At 37.0% G+C, this 21,627-nt stretch overlaps 1 protein-coding gene across 1 annotated transcript; it reads right to left on the bottom strand.

Moving 5' to 3' along the window:
• Positions 1-487: 487 nt before the first annotated feature.
• On the bottom strand, positions 488-20,789 carry hdlbpb (high density lipoprotein binding protein b). The gene is made up of 28 exons (XM_082151058.1): positions 20,710-20,789; positions 19,644-19,723; positions 18,148-18,246; positions 17,243-17,391; positions 16,913-17,128; positions 12,702-12,908; positions 12,408-12,623; positions 11,679-11,885; positions 10,259-10,366; positions 9,328-9,432; positions 9,023-9,101; positions 8,515-8,654; positions 8,306-8,410; positions 8,095-8,208; positions 7,757-7,843; positions 6,803-6,934; positions 6,481-6,699; positions 6,144-6,365; positions 5,846-6,064; positions 5,373-5,511; positions 5,149-5,264; positions 4,942-5,046; positions 4,219-4,353; positions 3,968-4,111; positions 3,579-3,758; positions 2,435-2,551; positions 2,181-2,330; positions 488-2,091 (listed from the first exon to the last, which is right to left on the bottom strand). The coding sequence occupies exons 3-28, from the start codon at positions 18,221-18,223 to the stop codon at positions 2,002-2,004; spliced, it is 3,777 nt and encodes a 1,258-aa protein (XP_082007184.1). The 5' UTR covers positions 18,224-18,246; positions 19,644-19,723; positions 20,710-20,789; the 3' UTR covers positions 488-2,001.
• Positions 20,790-21,627: the final 838 nt, after the last annotated feature.

Genomic DNA, 21,627 nt, shown 5'->3' with positions numbered 1-21,627 from the left:
AATATATTTTTTAATGTTTTTAAAATAATTTGCTTATGCTCATCTCTTATGCTCACATTTATTTGATCAAAAATTCTGAAAAAAAGTAATCATGTGAAGTATTACCCTTATTACAACTGTTTTCTATTTTATTACATTTTTAAAGTATCATTTATTCCTGTGATGGCAAAGCTACATTTTCAGCATCATTACACCAGTCTTCAGTCACTTGATCCTTCAGAAATCATTCTAATGCTCAAGAAATGTGATAATAATGTGTCCTTGCTGAATTATATATATCATTTTATTTTTGGGGTAAAATGTGATGTAAGGTATTGTGAGATTTAATGATCTGTTTGAAGAGATTTTAATGTTTGAACTGATATATCTATATTGTGTTTTTCTTTAGTCATAAACAAATGATGTCATATTCTCGCTCTCAGACCGACATCTTAAGACTTTGGTGAAATTTTGAGCTTTTGAAATATAAAGAACAGCAAAAATGCAATTCCACTTTATTTTTTTATTTTATTTGGAGAAGGAAAGTTCTGTCACCAACATGTTATTGCAGTGTTGCATATCAATGTATTCAAATCTAGGTAAAAATATCCTATGGCAATAACTTCTTAAGGCCGATAGTGTTTCTATCTTCGGCTGGTTGTTGATGGTTCTTCACGCAACCATATACATTCACACCAAAAACAAGGACTCACAAGACTCAACGAGCAGAACAGGGAATGACCCTCATTAAAGTCAATCATCAAAAGACATACATTTTTGAATGTGAATTGTCTGCGCCATTAGCGCCACCAAATGGAATTGCAAAAAAAAAAGAGATGACAAATAGAGTTCATGAACTACTTCCCCCTCTGTCAATCAAACAGAAAGTCCCGCCCCCAAACTCATGCCATTGGTTGAGACAGCTTTGCTGTCTAATGCTGGTTGTGATGCTCAAACAAACAGAGCAATGTTTTGAAATGATTTGACAGCGCCACAGAGTCATGAATGGTGAGGTGAAATTATTTTAACCTACATTTTTTTACACATATCACCTTTAAGTAAATATATGCAAACGGAGAACCAGCAAATTAAAAGAGTGTTGTTGTCACATTTTTGTAAATAGGTTTTTACTTTTTCATAATCTGTCAATCAACAGGGGATTTAAAAAATGAAATCACACACATCTTTTCATTTCCTACACTTCTGAGGAGTTAAAAGAAAAAGTGAAATGAAAAATACTTCTTATATACACAGCAAATTGAATGACAAAATGTTAAGAATTCAAAGGAAATCACACACACACAAATCTTGTGAAAATAAGCTATGACTAGTACACACGCGCACACAAATAATTTCCTGAAGCAAAACCAAGCATAGTGCAAAATAATTCCTAAAACGTTTTATGCTTCAAAGCCATCCACACCCATCAGTTTCAATATTCAGCCACTGAACGAATTGATAAATAACAAACATATAAATACACTAATAAATACAGAAAAAATATAAAAAAGAGCCTTCATCTCTCTTATATTATAGAGTGAAAACTCAGCAGAACAAGTGCATTCAGATGCATTCTCTCTCTCTCGCTCGCTCACACACACACACACACACACACAGATAAAAACCAGTAAAAACCATCAAGGACTTTAAAAAGGAACTCATACACAGTGAACTAGGGGTTCTCTTGCAATAAATATATAAAACAAAAAAAACAAATAACATCTGCCTCGTTCTCCAATGCCTAGCCATTTGTTGTCAGACTCTAAACAATAAGTGGATAATGAAGCTAACTGCTACTTTAGGTTCCGTTTCAGACATGTGACCCCCTGTGGGCAGTTGAAGAGTGTTGAAGATATATCCACCAATGCTAAACTATTCAGGCAAAGAAGGAAGAGGACAGAAGTAAGTCCTGTAAAGTCACTAAACCCACCAGGAGAAAGACAAGAGCAAATAATATGGAATGTTCTTGTTCTTAAATGTCAGAGATGTGAGATCTGGAGTCACAAAAAATCCATTTGTTTATCATTTTTTGGGTCCCCACGCAGATGCCTGTTTCGGTGCTATTCCAGATCCAAATGTAGGGAACTCTTCAGCACTGCTCATGTCTGGTGCCTGGATGTCGCATGGAAGAAAAGGGAATGATTATGAGGGCAATTAAGCTTTGTAATACACAGTGGTGAAGTTATTCTTTTAGAAATGACCTTGTTCCCTTGTGCATTCCAGGGGGCGTCCCGCACAACGAAGCCTTTAGCCAGGGCTTTGTTATCCTCGTCATTTCCTCCTGTCCCCATTGTCTTTGAAGGAGGCTTCATATAAGCTGCCATAGTCTCTGTCTCTGTGACACTCAACATCTAGGAGGAAAGATGAGTGAGTGTGAATGTAAAGGGAAGGGAAGACAAAAGAGATGGAATCCATCGGTCTAGAAAGAAGCATTTGCAGTGGATTGCCAACTCACATATTCTTCTTCCAGGTTAAGCAGATGGTCAATGGCATTATCAACATTCTCTGGCAGTCCTGTGACAGTAACCTTGTTCGGGTCCTCAGAACCTGGCTGAGGAAACCGAATATCAACCTGGAATAAAGAAGCAAATTTGTATCAATTATTTGGCTGAATTATTCATTTTCAATATTTGGTTACACTTTATTTTAAGGTGTCATTGTTACAGTGTAATTGGACATTTAAGTACTGAGTAATATGAAGTAACTACATGCACTTACTATAGGATTAGTATTAGGATTAGGGTTTGGTTCAGGGTGAGTTGCATTTAATTATGCATAATTTATAGTTATTACTATAGTAACTACATGTAAGTAACATATGTAACAATGACACTGTAAAATAAAGTGTTACCCAATATCTATTTATTTATTATTATATATTTATAAATTTTAATACAATTATTTTATTTTTCTATAATTATATTATTCTTATTAAGGTTGTATTTAATAATTTATTTATTAATTATTAAATAATAGTTAACAATAATAATAATAATAACAACAATCATAATAACAATTATTTTGCTAAATATTATTACTGTTGTTGTTATTATTATAATACATATTATTATTATTATGCTAAATATTATGACCAAAGTTTAGGTGTTATAGTTCAGTCACTGGTAAATAAACAGTAATTAAATAAACAAATGTTTTAACTAAATAATAATAATAATAATAATGACTATTATTATTGTGATGGTTATTGTTTTTAATAATAACAGCAATAGTATTAGCAGTAGTATTAGTAGCAGTAGTAATACTACTAATAATAATAATATAATATCTAATAAATAATTTTTTTTATTATTATTATTTATTATTATAATTATTATTAATAATATTAAAATAATAATATTATTATCATTGATATGTTTAAATAATAATAATAATATTATTATGTTTTATTGGTGATGGTATTATTAGTTTAATAATCACAATAATAGTTAATAATAATTATTATTATTGAGGATTATAATATTTTTAATAGCATTGATAATTTTTGTAATATTATTTTTATTATTATTATACTTTTTAATATTATGACTACCTACTCCAGTTTAGTTGTTTCCATTGGCGAATACACAAACTGTTCTTACTTTGAACTCTTCCATGAGTTTCCGAATGGCCTTGCCCCGGGCTCCGATGATGCGTGCGTGGACCCGCCGGTCCAGCCGGGTGTCCTCACTCACCATGTCCTGCAGCGCTGTCACCAGCTGCTCTATAGCTGCCCTGGCCTCATTAGCATTCCTCTCATAACCCGAGATCACAATTACATCCTAGAAGAGAGAAAAAGACACGTGAAGAAAGACTTGACAGGAAGAGAGACAGAAATAGGATGACAGGTATGAAAGGTATGAGTTACGAGAAAAAGCTGAGGAATTCTAAAACAACAAGGGAAGAACCAGTCTGGGTTAAAGAATGAGGAAATGCCCTCTCGAAAATCTGCATTTTGAGCATTTGAGACGCATTCTTGGCTCACACATACCTGTTGCTCATCACTTTTGTCAGGGAACTGCACATTGACATCATAGTCTTTGCGTATTTGAGAGATGACGGCTCCTTTGCGGCCAATAATTTTGGGGTGAAATTTGGGCTCTACAGAGAGTGTCACCTTGTAGCTCCGTAAGGCCTACAAACAGATTTATTAAACAATAAATGAATATATACTCTATTTCATGAAGTACGTCTCATGTTGTATATGGAAACTAAGTTGTCATCATATGTCAGATGTTGTACCCGATCTTCCTGCTCCGCCTTCAGCTCCTGGACTCTCTCCAGCAACCCCTGTTTGGCCCGCTCCACACTGTCCACCTGTCCTGTGATCTTTATGACATCTGACTGTTGCTCAGGCTGAGGAACCCAAATGTTAACCTATACAGCACAGTACAAGTTTGACTTTCTTCGGTCAAAAAATTAAATAAAAGATAGCCTGTGGTCAACTGTTTCTGTATGGAAAAGTGCAGCTCGGACATTATTCTAAACATCTCCGTTTGAGCTTCACAGAAGAAAATAAAGTCATACATGTCTGGAATGAAATGAGGGTGTTGTAACTGATGACAGGACTTTCATTTTAGGCTGAACTATCCCCTTTTACATTTTGTTCAGTGCATTCTGTTATGGTTGGTTAGTTTATACTGTGTTAACGTCCTGTTTATAGACTTTGTTATATTTCCACATTTTGGGAAATGATTGTAATGCAGTTTGTGAGCAAGTAAATAGAGATAGGCATATAAATTGAAGGTATATAGATCAAGGTATATAGGCTCCGATTTATGGCTGGTTTACATTTTTAAACTGTATTAAGAATAAGTTATTATATTATAAGAATATATAAAGTTATATATATATGAAATTAATGCAGGCTTGGCAAGCATAAAAGACTTCTTTCAAAAGTCTCAAACCTACAAACCGACCTTTTGAACAGTAGTGTACATAAAGTACCATTCAATATGTCTCTACCTCATACTCCTCCATCATTTTCCTTATTCCAATTCCTTTCTGTCCTATGATGTATCGATGAAGGTCATAGGAAACTTCAACATCAATCGTCACAGGAACTAAAGCCTTGAGTGTAAAAAGAAGAGGAAGGAAAAGGCAGGATAAAGAGGATCAAAACCAAATCCACAAAAGGACAAAAGGGAGAGCTGAAATTCCAGAATTCCTTACCAGTAAAGCGGCACGCGCCAACTCGCACTTTTCGGCCCGACCCGTCACAGCGATGATATCGCATTTCCGAGGGATGAGGTCCGTATCTCCATTCTCCTGAGGTGCAGGTTCCTGAGCTGCAAGCCAGAAATAAAACAAAAAAAATGACAGCTCGTAAACACTGTCGTCATCAATAAATAGAATGACAAAGTATCTGAACTAATTTGAGAGAGTAAGGAAGAGACCTGCAGACTCATCTCTGTCTGGAAATTTGATCTGGACTTCATGTTCCCGTGTAATTTGTTGTATTCGGCAGCCTTTGGGCCCCATGATGGCTCGGTGGAACCGCTGAGGAATCAACACCTCCACACTCACCTGTGACTCCTGACGACACACCAGCAGAAGATGACAGTCAGTGAGTGAAATGTGTTAGTGTTTCTTCCCTGAGATTTTCTTCAGAAGCAGGCTACACACACTACCACTCAAAAGTTTGTGGTCAGTAAGATTGATTCTTTCTTTTTTAAAGAGCTCTCTTATGCTCACCAAGGCTGGAATATTTTGAACAAATCTTACTCACATCAAACTTTTAAACAATAGTGTATAAACTGTTCTTGGCAGACAAGTCAATGACAATACATGCAGAAAACAACTCCAGTATTAATCACAATACGAATCCATTCACAAATTTAAACAGTCCAAAATTGGATTAGAAACACACCAGATCTCGAACGATCTCCTGAATGCGTTTCTTAGCAGCATCCACACACTCTCTGGGTCCTTTGAGAGTGACGCTGTCACTGTGAGTGCCCGTGCGAGGGAAGCTGACGGCTACGCCTCCATACTCCTCCGCCAACTCCCTCAACACCTGCCCTCTTCGACAGACGAAGTGACGGTGATGCCGGGGCTCCACGACCATACTGTCCTCTATCACATCATCCTGAGAGAAAGCACAGATGAACTGAAGGAAGTGCATATAAAAGGCAATTTCAAATGCACATCTTTCTCTTCTGTCATACCAGATTTTTAATGAGGGTCTCCAGCTCTCTCTGGGCGAGCCACACAGCCTCCTCTTTACCCATGATGGTAATGTGCTCCTGTTCTTGCTCATCTGGTGATGGGAAGATGATCCGTGCTCCGGTTCGATCCCGTACGCGTCGGATATTAGCTCCTCCTCTGCCTATCAGGAACTTGTGGTATTCTGGCTTGGCTTGAAGCTCCACTGAGAAGTTGTTGACTTGCTGGTGGGACAAAAGACAAATGTCTCATGGATTGAATGACTGGAAATATAACAGCGTTTCCTGAAATGCTGTCTTTTTTTGCTTTACTGTTGTACATCTTCATCCCATTACTCACCCTCTCTTCCGCCAGTTGCAACAGTTGTCTCTTGGCTCTCTCCACCTCCTCTGCAGGACCTCGGATTGTGACCTTGTCCAACCCTGAGCCCTCTGCAGGGAAGTGGATATGAACACCCCCACACTCTTCCATTACGGAGCGCACCAGACTGCCCTTGGATCCAATCAGAGAGTTATGCAGCTTGGCTGGGATGGAAACTTCAGCCTCCTTCAGGTTGGCCTGGGACAATTGAAAGATTAAGCGAGAATGTGAGAGAGATGAAAAACTAAGAGTACTGGGAATTACACCTCTAACACATTCTCTAGCTTCGTGTTTCTCTCACCAGCTCATTTTGGATGGCAAGGATTCGATCTCGTGCGGCTTCACAGCTGCTCTTCTTGCCTGTGATCACAATCACCTCAGAGTTGCTGTTTTCCGTTGGGAGATCAATCTTGGTGTTGGTCTCCTCACGTATCTATATAGATTTACACAGCAACATAATCTCACTCATTAAAAAACATTAGTAGTACAATGTTTAAATATCAAGTTCACTAAGAAAAAACGCTAATTCACACTCTGAATGTTGTATTTCCCAAAGTACTTTCACTGTGCTTTTTTATATTTTTCTTACTATGAACCAGTGTTGTTATTGTAAGTAAAACTAAAACTATTCAAATAGTTTTCAGTAATTCAAATAAAGATGAATTTTTTTTTATAAATATTATATAGACTATAGATTTTAGACTTAAAAAAATTAAATTAGAACATTAGAAACTGAAATAAGTTAGTAAACTTACATAAGGAAAATGAAAAAAAAAAAAATTGAAATTGAAAAATAAATTAAAGCTATAAAAGAAATATTATAAAACTAATTAAAAAATGACAAACACATCAAAATTAATTACTAAAATAAATTAAAATGTAATAAATATTATATAAATATTATACCAAGTAATACTAAAAATGTAATATATTATTATATATATATATATATATATATTATTATATAATATTATACTTAATACATATAAATTACTATAATAAATAACACTAAAATAACATTGCTGTGAACTGTCGTTGTATGGAAAGTCCTGAAAGATTCTTCATAATGTTCTACTAAAAATATTTTTCCCACAGAAGAAAGAAAATCAGACCGTTTTGGAACAACATGAGTATGATTAAATGACGGAATATTCCGTTTTTGGTGAACTATTCCTTTAAAGGATTATTAACTGCAAAATAAATAATTAATAAAAAGTGATCTTTACAAATCTAAATAAAATGACCGTTTATTCACCTTTTTAATGTTGGCACCTCCTTTGCCAATGATGTTTTTGTGGAACTGCTTGTGGATGGGTACAGAAATTGAGAAGCTGCTCTCAACCTAATGACATGAGAAACATACATGAGAAAATTCAAAGACTTAAGTTCTCGACTATAAACAACAGTCAATATAAACAGACTACAGAAGCATTGCAGGAAAAACAAACTAATTTGCCATCTGTAGGCAGATATAATAATAATTCCACAGCTGCCTGAGCACATAATAGCTGCTATATTTGTGAACTTGTATTAGTCCCTAAGCAAATGTTTTTTTTGGAGCAGGAAGGAAGCAAGAGGAAATAACACTTGTACCAGCTCAGCGATGAGTTTCTGCAGAAACTTTGCACATTTCTCCACCTCGTTTTTAGGCCCTCGGAGCTGCACAATGTCACTTTTTTGTTGCTGGTCTGGAAAGATGATAATGACCTGCAGAAATGAAACCAAAAGCATCTGTATGAAATCATCTATCACACTTGTAGCAGAATATGGTTGTCTGTGTTTTACAAAAATAATCTGTGAGCACCTCAGGGAACTTGTCCCGCACTTCTCTGATCTTCTCTCCTTTCTGCCCAATGATGGTGCGGTGAAACTTCTGCTCTATGATCAGGTCTTTTGTGCGTTCATTTTCCTACAGTGTCAAAAATACTAGAAAATTACTAACATTAAACCATGCAGATGGGTTCATAATGTCATATATAGAATGCCTTTGTTCTACCATATAGTACATCTCACCATACGCTGGACCATGTCCATCAGTTCCTTGCGAGCGAGCTGTACTCCCTGAGGATCGCCCTCAATACGAACCAACCCACAGCGCTCAGAGTCCTGAGGAATTCTCACCGATACCTTATACTGCTCCTTTATCCGATTTACTAGGGAAAAGCACCAAAAAAATCAATTATCTACTCATTTGTTCATCTTCTCTGTTGATTGATCAAAACTTTACTGTAACAAATGTGTTATGGATAGCTCAAAGGTAACAGGTTAGATCAAGTATGTACTGTAACACAGTCAATAATTTGTCCCAGGTTCTGTGGTCATGAAGACACATGGAAATTTATACATTTGCAACTGTTGAATTTTGACATTGTGCGCTGCTTGTAATCAAATAATGTGTAAAAGCACAATTTGACTATTCAAATATTACTTTTTCAAGCTATGCCCTGAGCACTATTTTCTTTTTAATATTAAACATGACAGCAGTTTCAGATTAAACATTTCAAAAAGGGTCTAAACTTACTGTTGGCTCCGTTTTTGCCAATGAGATGTCTATGGAAACGTTGGTCAATGTTAATCTCTGCATAGTCCATTCTCGCCATCTAAACGAAGGAAAATAAAATACTTGAGGACTTTACCTAAACAGTATGTTTATATTCCACAAATCCAATCTAAAACTGAAGAAAAAAAAACATAATAGAATATGTGAAATGATTTGGCAACCAAAATTCCCCTGACATTTTTAATATAGTTTTTAGTCACATTGCTATCTGCATTTTAACAACAACAACAAATAAATAATAATAAGATATTCAAGTGTTCTCTGACCAGGTCGTTGATGATCTCCTGTATCTGAGCCTGGGCTTGTTCTACCTCCTCCGTCGGTCCCTCCAGACTGATACGTTCCTCTCCATCAGTAAACTCTATATGAACCTAGTGATGACAAACAGTCACAAATCCATAATGTTTATTGTTTAGGATTATTCTTAATATTAATGCTTTTTATGTGATAGATTATTATTATTCATTATTCAAGGATTTAGACATTAAGAAATACAGTGCTGTAGGAATGAGTCCTAAAACTTAGCATTTTTGCACTTCCGGCTCCATCGTCCCAAAATCTACATTGTTACTGCTGTTGTTGTTGTTTTTTTTGCTTAATTGCATGAAATAAGGTCTGTAGTTAACACAAGTTCAAGATATTTTCATTGTTTATTCTATGAAATAATATACATCAGTAATACCCACTTTTATGTGTCTTGAAAAAGGCAGTTGCTAACATGTGGCTAAATAGGACTACAGAGGTTGTCGGTTACATTATATGTCATCAAGCTGAACTAATCTAGTCACTTTTCCACTTTTGCAGTCTCTTTGTGTTTAAACTCATGCTCTTGCAAACTATTTATCACATTTTGTGAGAAGCTGTAATGACTGTTGTGTGACTGTGGTGTGACTGTGGTGTGACCTAACAGCTTTTTATTTCTGCTCATTGTATTTAGGCATCAATGTTGTTCTTTTTTGTGAATATGATCTTGATCAACAAAATGTGTAAGAGTTAAAAACGTTTATTTTCTGCAAGAATCCAAAAGCCAATGAAAAAATCCTTCTGCCATTTTTTGTTTGGGAACCAGTGTGATGCTAACTTTCGGGTTGGCCTACAAAAACATGTCATCCCCGCAGCACTCTATTCTCAGTTCTCACTTGCCATATTCTACTCTAGTATCTTATAACACTGAGTTCTCATTTCGCTTTTTAATACCTTAGGCAGCTGCTGTGTAATGCGACCGATGTTCTGTCCTTTCTTGCCAATGATGAATCGATGGAGCCAGGCCGGAGCAATCACCTCCACCACTATCACACTTTTAGCCTGCAGAACAAACAAGTGCCATGTGAAAAGCTGCCTTTGCATTCTATTAAAAATATGACCATATACACTCACCTAAAGGATTATTAGGAACACCATACTAATACTGTGTTTGACCCCCTTTCGCCTTAAGAACTGCCTTAATTCTACGTGGCATTGATTCTACGTGGCAAGGTGCTGAAAGCATTCTTTAGAAATGTTGGCCCATATTGATAGGATAGCATCTTGCAGTTGATGGAGATTTGTGGGATGCACATCCAGGGCACGAAGCTCCCGTTCCACCACATCCCAAAGATGCTCTATTGGGTTGAGATCTGGTGACTGTGGGGGCCATTTTAGTACAGTGAACTCATTGTCATGTTCAAGAAACCAATTTGAAATGATTCGAGCTTTGTGACATGGTGCATTATCCTGCTGGAAGTAGCCATCAGAGGATGGGTACATGGTGGTCATAAAGGGATGGACATGGTCAGAAACAATGTTCAGGTAGGCCGTGGCATTTAAACCATGCCCAATTGGCACTAAGGGGCCTAAAGTGTGCCAAGAAAACATCCCCCACACCATTACACCACCACCACCAGCCTGCACAGTGGTAACAAGGCATGATGGATCCATGTTCTCATTCTGTTTACGTCAAATTCTGACTCTACCATCTGAATGTCTCAACAGAAATCGAGACTCATCAGACCAGGCAACATTTTTCCAGTCTTCAACTGTCCAATTTTGGTGAGCTCGTGCAAATTGTAGCCCCTTTTTCCTATTTGTAGTGGAGATGAGTGGTACCCGGTGGGGTCTTCTGCTGTTGTAGCCCATCCGCCTCAAGGTTGTGCGTGTTGTGGCTTCACAAATGCTTTGCTGCATACCTCGGTTGTAACGAGTGGTTATTTCAGTCAAAGTTGCTCTTCTATCAGCTTGAATCAGTCGGCCCATTCTCCTCTGACCTCTAGCATCAACAAGGCATTTTCGCCCACAGGACTGCCGCATACTGGATGTTTTTCCCTTTTCACATTCTTTGTAAACCCTAGAAATGGTTGTGCGTGAAAATCCCAGTAACTGAGCAGATTGTGAAATACTCAGACCGGCCCGTCTGGCACCAACAACCATGCCACGCTTAAAATTGCTTAAATCACCTTTCTTTCCCATTCTGACATTCAGTTTGGAGTTCAGGAGATTGTCTTGACCAGGACCAGGACCATGTGATTGGTTGATTAGATAATTTCATTAATGAGAAATTGAACAGGTGTTCCTAATAATCCTTTAGGTGAGTGTAATAATTGTGGATTTACACAAATCTACTATATTTAATACATCTGACCTTGGCGTACACCTGCGTGAGAGCCGGACCCAGCTTATCCGGTTCCCCTCTGAGGATGATGGTCTCCGATGCGGAGTCCAGAGGAGGCATCTCCACAGACACCCCCGTGTTCTCCAGGATCTCCTGCAGGGTGTTGCCTTTAGGGCCTACTATGTACTTATGTTGTGACTTCTTCACCTCCACTGAGATTGTGGTCGTTTTTCGTTTCTGCTTGTAAATATTAAGTAGGAGGTCAGGAAACGGCACCAGTAGCATATTTGCATGCGTGTACACAAAATAATGTAATTAAAATACAATACCATTTGGGGTTGGTAAGACTTTAAAATGTTTTAGAAATAAGCCTCTTGTGCTTAAAAATCTTTGTAAAAGCAGTACTTAAAAAAAAAAAAATTATTATTACAATTTAAAATAACTATTCTATTTGAATACATTTAAAGTGTATTTTATTCCTGTGATGGCAAAGCTGAATTATTCCAGTCTTCAGTGTCACATGATCCTTCAGAAATCATTCTAATATGCTAAAATGCTGCTCAAGAAACATTTCTTATTAATATTAATGTTGAATATAGTTGTGCTGCTTAGTATTTTTATGGAAAGAGTGCTACATTTCTTTTTAAGGATTCTTTGATGAACAGAAAGGACAGCATTGGACAAGGACAGAGAAGTTCAAAAGGACAGCATTTATAACTACCGACCCCAAACTTTTGAACGGTAGCGTAATTAAATCACCTTCTCTTCATAAATGGTCCGGATGCGTGCAATCGCCATGGCGACCGCTTCCTTCTCGCCGGTAATTACAATCTCATCTTTGGGTACGCTGGGTGGCGGGATGCTAATACGAGCTCCAGTCTCTTGACTCAGCTCATGAACAAGTCGATTATATGCACCGGCGATGAATGGATGAAAAGCTTTCTCAAAAGACAGACGTTCCACGGCACGCTTATCCTGAAGCAGACAGTGAGGACATAATAAAGCTGATGGAATGAAATATAAAACCTCATCTGATCTACCTTTAATGGTTACCTGCTCTGCAGAGATGAGCTGGATTTCATGCCGAGCTTTCTCAATGCCCTCCTTGGTGCCGGTGATGCGGATGTTGGCGTTGGGATCGTCAGAGCGAGGGATGGCGATCTTGGTGGCTGTTTTCAGCTCCAGCTCCTGCATCTTCTCCCCATTCTTCCCGATCACAAATCGATGATGTTCTTTCGGAATAAGCACAGTCGCTGAGGCCTGAGAAGTTTAGCGTTAAAGGGTTAGTTCACCCAAAAATGAAAACCAAACAGCAAAATAAATTGAATAGACCTTATGTAGCCCTTTCAGCGCTGCAGTCATTGTTGTGTCTTCCGCTTTGTATTCCACAGCATGACGGTAAGATCTTACAGATTGATGAATGATTTCTAGGACCCTAGTTGTTTTTTTTAAATGTTTGATAAAAATTTTTTGATAAATGATTTAGCTGTTTAATTGGATACATTTAAAGTACCCAAGTAGTCAATAATTGTATCCCTTAAAAGTCATCTTTGATCACCAAAACAACATATTTAAACGTTTTTGCCTGTGAAAAAACAATTCTTCATGCCTTAAAATAGCTTGAATGTAACTCTACACCCTTGGTTCATTTAGTATGCTGATCATGAATATGCAAATTAGCCCCGCCTCCACTCACACCAGCTCACAGATTCACTCGGCCAACTTACTGAGGTAAACGCTGCACTCGTATCTCTCAAGACTCCCCTGCTAGTTCGCTGTTAATGATATGCTAAAGCCTTAGTTTTTCACAAACTTTTTTCATAGCAGTTTTTAGGAGAAAATACTCAGCAATTAAGCAAAGCAACCAAACCTTAACCCAAAACATACCTGTTGGTAACCTTCTTGAAATATTTAACCTAATTTGTTTCAATTTATGAGCCCCTATTTTCTGGCTTTAAATTCAGTTTTCTTGGAAAGAAAGACTATCTTCTGTGTGCGAGACTTCAATTCATTAGCTGCAGTGCAGAGTGGCGCTTCACATCTGAAGTGTGACACACTTAACAGTAAAGTGCAGTAAACGCTAAAATAACAACGCTACAAACTAGTGTGTTTCTTAGTATGTTGACACATTTAAATTCTTTGAAAACAAATACCAGTTTACAACATCTAGCAGCACAATGAACTGTTTTTGCACAGACATCAAAAGCCTCGCAAAGTTTAAAATGGTCACGCTCTTACGTTAAAAATAAGCTGGAAGTGGAAAGATAATATTTTTTTTTAAATAATTGTCCATGGTTATATAGCCTTTGCATCTGTTTGCTTGAAGTTTGAATCAGGTACAGTAGTAAAATTGGTTAGGTGGCAGCATCACAAAAAACTAGGCTCCTAGAAATGCGATCCTAGAATGCGATCCCAGTACTGCTACTAGTTTTGCAGGAATATAGTATTGGATCTACTGACATTTATCATAACATCCGCTGCAAACATTACAATACTCATGATACCTTTCGCTAACTCTACAATAAGTTCATCCAATTTACTAGCTAATTACTCTTTTTTGTCCAAAATATTTTTATTAGATTTCCATTACTACAAATAAACATTGTACAGTGTAATGTATATGTATCAACATCTTAAGTGTACAGAAGAAAAAGAAAAAAAAAGAAAAAAAAAAGCATTTTAACAACATTGTCAGCCCCAAATCCATACCAGCCGAAGTGATTATGGTGTAGCCAGTCCCTATTCCTGGATTACAACAAAAACTAAACAGCTGGAATTCAAGTTGAACATTAAAGAGAAGGCAGGACATAGAGATATCTTTAGCTCAATTGAAAGTGATGGAAGTAGTTCAGAAAGGGTCCCCACACAGTAAGAAATTTCTTGTCGGAGTTACTTATTGAGTAGCGAATTTTCTCAAGAGTAAGGCAAGACATAACGTCTCTGAGCCATTGAGTGTGGGTGGGCGGGGCAGCATCCTTCCATCTGATCAGAACAGCACGCCGAGCCAACAAAGAGGTAAAAGACAGAACACGACGTTGGGTTGGTGAGAGGTGGGTACTAGCCCCCCCAGTGGTAACAAAAATGGCAACCAGAGGGTTGGGCTTTAAGTCAATCTTAAGGATTACAGATAAAGTTCGGAAGACCTCCTTCCAGAAATTTTCCAGGCTTGGACATGTCCAAAACATATGAATGAGGGAAGCCTCATCGCTCAAACATTTATCACAGTGGGGGTCCACATTTGGGTATATACTTGAGAGTCTAACCTTAGACCAGTGAGCTCTGTGTACAACCTTAAATTGTAGCAAACGGTGGCGGGCGCAGAGAGATGATGTGTTGATTAGTTTGAAAATAGATTCCCATTCACTGTTTGATAGTGAGGTGTTTAGGTCATGTTCCCAAGCCTTTTTGATCTTATCAAGAGGAGCTTGTCTGATTTCCACCAGCTTATCATAGATGATGGATATGAAGCGTTTGCGTGTTGGGTTTAGAGAGAGAATATCATCGATCATGCTTGCATCATTTACGTTGGGGAAGCTGGGCAGCTGGGAGGCAAGAAAATGTCTGATTTGTAGGTATCTGAAAAAATTATCTTTGGATAAATTGTACCGTGCAGAGAGTTGTTCAAATGAGGGAAAACAATTGTTAATAAAGAGGTCTTTAAAACGCACCAAGCCCTTTTTTTTCCACTTCTCGAAAGCAGTGTCTTGTAGAGAGGGCTGAAACAAGATATTTTTATGGATGGGACTGAGGATTGAAAAGTCAAGGAGGCCAAAGTGTCTTCTAAACTGTGCCCACACTCTCACAGTGCTTTTAACAACCAAGTTAAATATGGGAATATTTGGTGGTAGAGGGAGTGGGGATCCAAGTAGTGCAGGGATAGAAACGTTTTCTGAGGAGTTAAGCTCCATCTTAACCCATGACGGGCAGCCAGATTGATGATCTTGGAACCAAAAGGTTAGACACCGCAAGTTAGCCGCCCAATAATAAAACCGAAAGTTGGGCATTGCCAGTCCTCCCTTATTTTTGGATTTCTGAAGGTGGGCTTTATTCAATCGAGGGTGCTTGCCTTTCCAGATATACGATGTAATAACTGAGTCTAATGTCTCAAAAAAAGATTTAGGTATGAAGATTGGCACAGTTTGAAAAAGATATAAGAATTTAGGGAGAATATTCATTTTAATGGAATTAATTCGGCCAACTAGGGAAGTCGACAAGGGTGACCACTGCGTCAGGGTATGTCTTGTCTTATTTAGCAAAGTTAGGAAGTTTTCTCGGAAAAGATCCTTATGCTTTCTTGTGATTTTAATACCCAGGTAGGTAAAGTGGTGTTTCACAACTTTAAATGGGAAGTTATTGTATTGTGTTTTAAGGGCTGGTTCATTCACTGGAAAAAGTTCACTTTTGCTTAAATTTAGCTTATATCCTGAAAACTGGCCAAAATTTCTGAATAGGGACAGTACATGAGGCAGGGAGATATTAGGCTTTGATATAAAAAGTAATAGGTCATCAGCATACAGGGCCACCTTATGTTCTTCTAGCTAATTACTCTTTGACAGTACCCTGGAAATCCAGAGTTCTCGCAAGAGCACAATTTGAATTTGCTCAGCGAGTTACTCTAGCATTGAGTAATGATGCTCATTAAATATTCCCTTGTATCCGAGCTGCACCAATCACATCGGTGTATCTGATATAGGCAGGCCAGAGCTAAACAGATGACAGCGCTGCGACATCGACTCATTAGTAAACATTGCAAGATGGCTATGGATGAACACCAGTTGTTTGAAACGGCTTTGGCCGCTACAATGAACGAGTTAGACTTGGCTTTTTATCTAAAAGAGGAACAGAAGACGGCGCTCAAATCGTTCCTTTGCAAGAAGAACGTTTTTGCTGTTTTGCCAACCGGATACGGCAAGAGTCTAATCTACCAGTTAGCTCCGCTGGTAGCTAAGCGTGTATGTGGCTCTGGATACGTCACCCCGTGTATTGTTGTGATTGGTCGTAGTGTTATCCAATTGGGTGCAATCCAGATTTTCAAATGCATGCTTGGTGCCGCCCCTCGAGTTGGCCGATTTTCATTACTCAAAGCCAGACCCTTAATCTTTCGGATTTGGGTCTGGATTTCCAGGCTACTTTGACAGCGATGCCATAGAAATATTCAGAGCTACCGCAAAAACAGAAGTTCAAAGACAAAATTCTAAAGATGGCTGCATGCTATTTTCTCTGGCGCATAAGGTCTATAAGAAGAGCAAGAACCAAAAAAGCACCTGAGTCTGCAGTCGGGCCACAATCTCCTTCCTCGCTTTCATGACCGAGTCCAATTTTCCAGTGACCATGATGGAGAGGCCTTGGTCCTTGGCAAGCGAGAGTTCGATATGTGCCCCTGTCTTCTGCATGATATCCAGGCACACTTTCGCCTCCTCACCCTCACCAAACTGACTGTTGTCTTTATACCGCCTCTCCTCCAGAGGGACATGGAACACCTGAAAGTGCAAAGAGTGTGAAAGGGGAAAAAGACAAGGTGGCTTGACAAGAAGAACATTTTTTCAGATCTCTAGCAGCTTATTCACAACAATCTGTGGAGTAATAATAGTTACCTGAGTGATGACAGAGGCTTTGATGGGTCGGATTTTGCTCCAGGCACCTGCCGGCTCACCCGTCTTCTCACCTGGACTGCCCTTGTCTGGCAAAGGTGGAAAGGCCTCCAGATAGGTGGGTATATATGCTTCATCCTCTGGCACTCTACCTAATAACAGACAATAAGAAAAGAAGGCAACACTTTATTTTACAGTGTACTTGTTACGTTACATGTACTTACTGTAGTAATAACAGTAAATAATGCATAATTACATGTAACTAACCCTAGACCAAGCCTACTGTACCTGTGAAAAGTTTGGAAACATTACAATTTATTAATGTTTTTGTAAGAAGTCTCAGATACAAAAATACAGTAAAAACAGTAATACTGTAAAATATTATTACAATGTAAAATAATTTTTTCTATTTTAATACATTTAAAAATGTATTCCTATGATGACAAGGATAAATGTTCAGCATCATTACTCCAGTCTTCAGTGTCACATGATCCTTCAGAAATCATTCTAATATGCTGATTTGCTGCTCAAGAAACATTTATTATTATTATTATAAAATGTTACAAATTACAAATTATTTTTATTTAATAAATGCTTTATCAAATGTAATAAATAAATACATTTAATACATGAAAATAAATGCTGTTCATTGAACTTTTTATTCATCAAAGAATCTTGAAAAAAGGTATCACCATTTCCAAACAAAAAATTAGCAGCACGACTGTTTTCAACATTAACATTAATAATAATAATAAGAAGAAGAAGAAGTGTGTTTTTTCATTATTGATTATTAACAGTTTAATCGATTAGTCATTGCAGCCCTCTTTATATTTCTTGCCATTACACATGAGATTAATTGTGGTACAAAAAAATTTGTTTCACCCCTAATTTTGCTACAGTCGTCATACCCGTGTTCTCAAAGTCCTTCAAGCCACTGCGGTGCTCCGCAAAACTCTCCTGAGTCAACACCGCCACAGAGCTCATGTTTCAAGACCTGATCCGCTATCCTGTAGAGACCAGGAGGAAGAGGAGGGACATGTAGAAAGAAATACAGAAAAACAAAAATATAACAGCAGAAAATATCTAGTCCAAACACACAGCCTTAAACAAAACGAACTAAAAGAGCATAGCAGTAATGGACTATTTTTATTAGAGTGATAAAGTGCATGCAGACTCAAGGCTCAGTATTCTCTGTGGTTTCAGCAGCCCAGCAGGGCCTCGACACACACTGGTATCTCCCTGAGCCCAACAGCATCTCTCTCCACCTGAGCTCTCCAATTAAACACACTGCAGCTGTGAAATGTGACGAAAAGCCTTAGGGCTGTCAAATCTTAGGGCTGTCAATTCGATTCATTGCGATTTATCGCATCTAATATATATATATATATATATATATATATATATATATATATGTGTGTGTGTGTGTGTGTGTACGTATATGTATGTATGAAGAGTTCAGATGCAAAAGCCTCTAAGTGCCATCTGAAATATTCTTCTAGAATGATCATTTTTATCAAGCTTGTATATTTAAGTTCAATAATTTCACTTAAATGGCAATGCAGATTACCTATTAATTGTAATTTATGTGAAATTACTTAACTTAAATATACAAGCTTTATAAAAATGATAATTCTAGAAGAAAATTTCAGATGGCACTTAGAGGCTTTTGCATCTGAACTCTTCATATATATACACACACACACATATATATATATTATATATATATATATGTATGTATGTATATGTATGTATGTATACACACACACACATATACATAAATATAATAATATATATACACACACACACACACATATATAAATATTTTGTCAGATGCGATTTATCGATATATTAAGAATATTTGCGATTAATAATAATAAAAATGTATATATATATATATATATATATATATATATATATGTCTAATATATTATTTGAAAAATATTTGGTTATTTATTTACTAATTATAATCACATTTTTATTTAATTACATTTATTTATGTTTAATTATTTTGATAAATGTTTTTATATTATTCAAATTTAATTATTTATTTTTTATTATTTATTAAAATTTTCTCTAAACCTTCCATGGACCCCCTAGAAATCCTTTGCGGCCCCATGGGGGTCCATGGAGCCCAGTTTGAAAGGCCCTGATCTAAAACAAGCAGAATTGCTAAGGAGAAAGATATGACAATGAAAATAATAATATTTTGCACTGAAAGTCACATTTTCAGTAAACGGTTGTCAGGGAATATCTAAACTGCACACATGCATTAAAAACAAGTGTGTGTTTTGTCTAAAGTTGTATTGAATTCTGTAAGTGTGTGCAACATTCTTGGCAGCTTCTTTTCGCTTTCAAATATTCCTTAATACCACAATAACGCAAAAGACAGATAATTTCCACCCACCTGCAAAGGGTCGAAAACCAGAAAGTCCGTCCAGGTGGATGCTACGTAGAACTCTTCAGTGTCAGTGTGTTCGTTCAGCCCTGTGTGGGTGAGGTTAACAAAGAAAGATTGTAACACGCCTTGTGTTTACATACACAGCATAAAAAAAACAGCATCTTGTTGCAAGGCCCTCTGAGGTTGACCAGGGAGAGGGGCCACAGAGTCACAGTGGTCTGTCCTGTGGGAGGCAATAGCTAGATGTGGTGCTAAGGATAGTCTTCACTTCACTCTCAGGTGACTAGGTGTCTAATTGGTGTGTGGGTGTTTGTGCTTACTGAAGTGACGGCAAAAATACAGACACATACATTATGGGATTGACACATTTTTATACCCATTTAACACTCTGAGAGGCAAATTGCCCATGTAGTAGAATAATACAAATCATATACTAGATATTTGGGTTATTAGGCTGACATTTGACATTCGTTATTGTCTAATATTGTGAAGATCTATTTGCAGAGTACGTGTGGGTAGAAGGAAAAACACCTTACATACGAAGGTTTTCATTTAGACCTATGCAAGCCACTTACAAATGTTTTTACATAACCTGCATAATAAAAAATCACAACAACATGCAATTCTAATGCTCTTTTTTTTCCATTAACATACGATCTAAAATGCTTATAGCAGGCTCACTGCATGATCCATATCATCTGCAAGCTCGGTGCAGAGCAGCAGATCTGTGTTAACAAACACTACAGGAGCAGGCTAACAACACAACCTGACATGTAGCAGCGCAATGCCAGAAAAACAGCTGTTAGAACCTCGAATATCAAAGCGTGGTAAATATGCATTCTGTATCGTGCTGAAAGTCAGTTGTGAATATTCTAGCTTGCAGAATATCTATTCTGAATATCTGAGTTTAGCTGGTCAGCTGATCTGCTACAACAGCTCGTTAGCTAAAGAGATACTGTCTATTTCTCTTTTAAATACGATCATCTGATTGCAGAAAACGCGGATATGTTCGGTCCGTCAACAAAACGGTGCGATAATTAGCACGTCTACGGAAACAAAAACAAGTGATCACCTTATCAGACGGAAAAGCCTAGCCGCTGATCTGCTCACAGTAAACACTGCTGCTGAGAGTCGACTCTTTAACTGAATCGAATCCTTGATTCATGAATTATCATTTTTAAGATGTAAAAAATGTGTATGATTGTTTTATATTTATTTGTTTGTTAATTGTTTATATGTGGTGATCAATTTTAAATCATGGAAGCAGATAATTATTTTATAAAAACTTTTTTTTAATGTAAAATATTGGTGTACAATTATTTATTAAATTTATTTTTTGCTTTCACGAACCTTAATTTCAGGTTTATCACTGTAGAATTAATAAAATAGTCCTTTCTGTGGTGTATATTTTGACAAAAAGTATATGTCCTTTTTTTTTTTACCTATTTGACTTAAAGTATATATCCTTGCCATTATATCAATTTCATATTTTAAATTCCCCTCATTCCTCTAGTTCAGAAGAACACATCAGTCAAATTTGTGATTAGACTGGAACAAAACAATGATACAATTTGGCATACATTATTTTGTATTTGCAGGGTTAAAAACAAAACATTCAGGATTTGCATACGCACCCACCTGTTTTTCAAAATAAAAGACTGTCAGTGAATGTCCGTGTTAAACTAATTTTAAAGCCTGTCGTTAAAAAAAGTCACTAAATAATATATTTATGAGCAATATTTTATTGCAATTATATTCTTACAGCTAGTATACACTACTACAGCTATGTATACCCTGTTTATTATTTTGTTTGTTTATTAAACCGTTTTGCTCATGGGAAAACGGCCATTTCCTAACTGTTTGATTTTCATGATTTTTATATGTGCAAACTGTATTCTATCCCCTACTCTACCACTAAACGTATCCATCACAGCAAACTGCATTTTTACATTTTCATAAAACATGACTTGGTATGATTTATAAGATGTTT

This window comes from Leuciscus leuciscus (assembly GCF_965113295.1).
Source record: "Leuciscus leuciscus genome assembly, chromosome: 21".
NCBI lineage: Eukaryota > Metazoa > Chordata > Actinopteri > Cypriniformes > Leuciscidae > Leuciscus > Leuciscus leuciscus.
The sequence above is the reverse complement of the archived record's forward strand: the minus strand, read 5'-3'. Positions and strand labels throughout refer to the sequence as shown.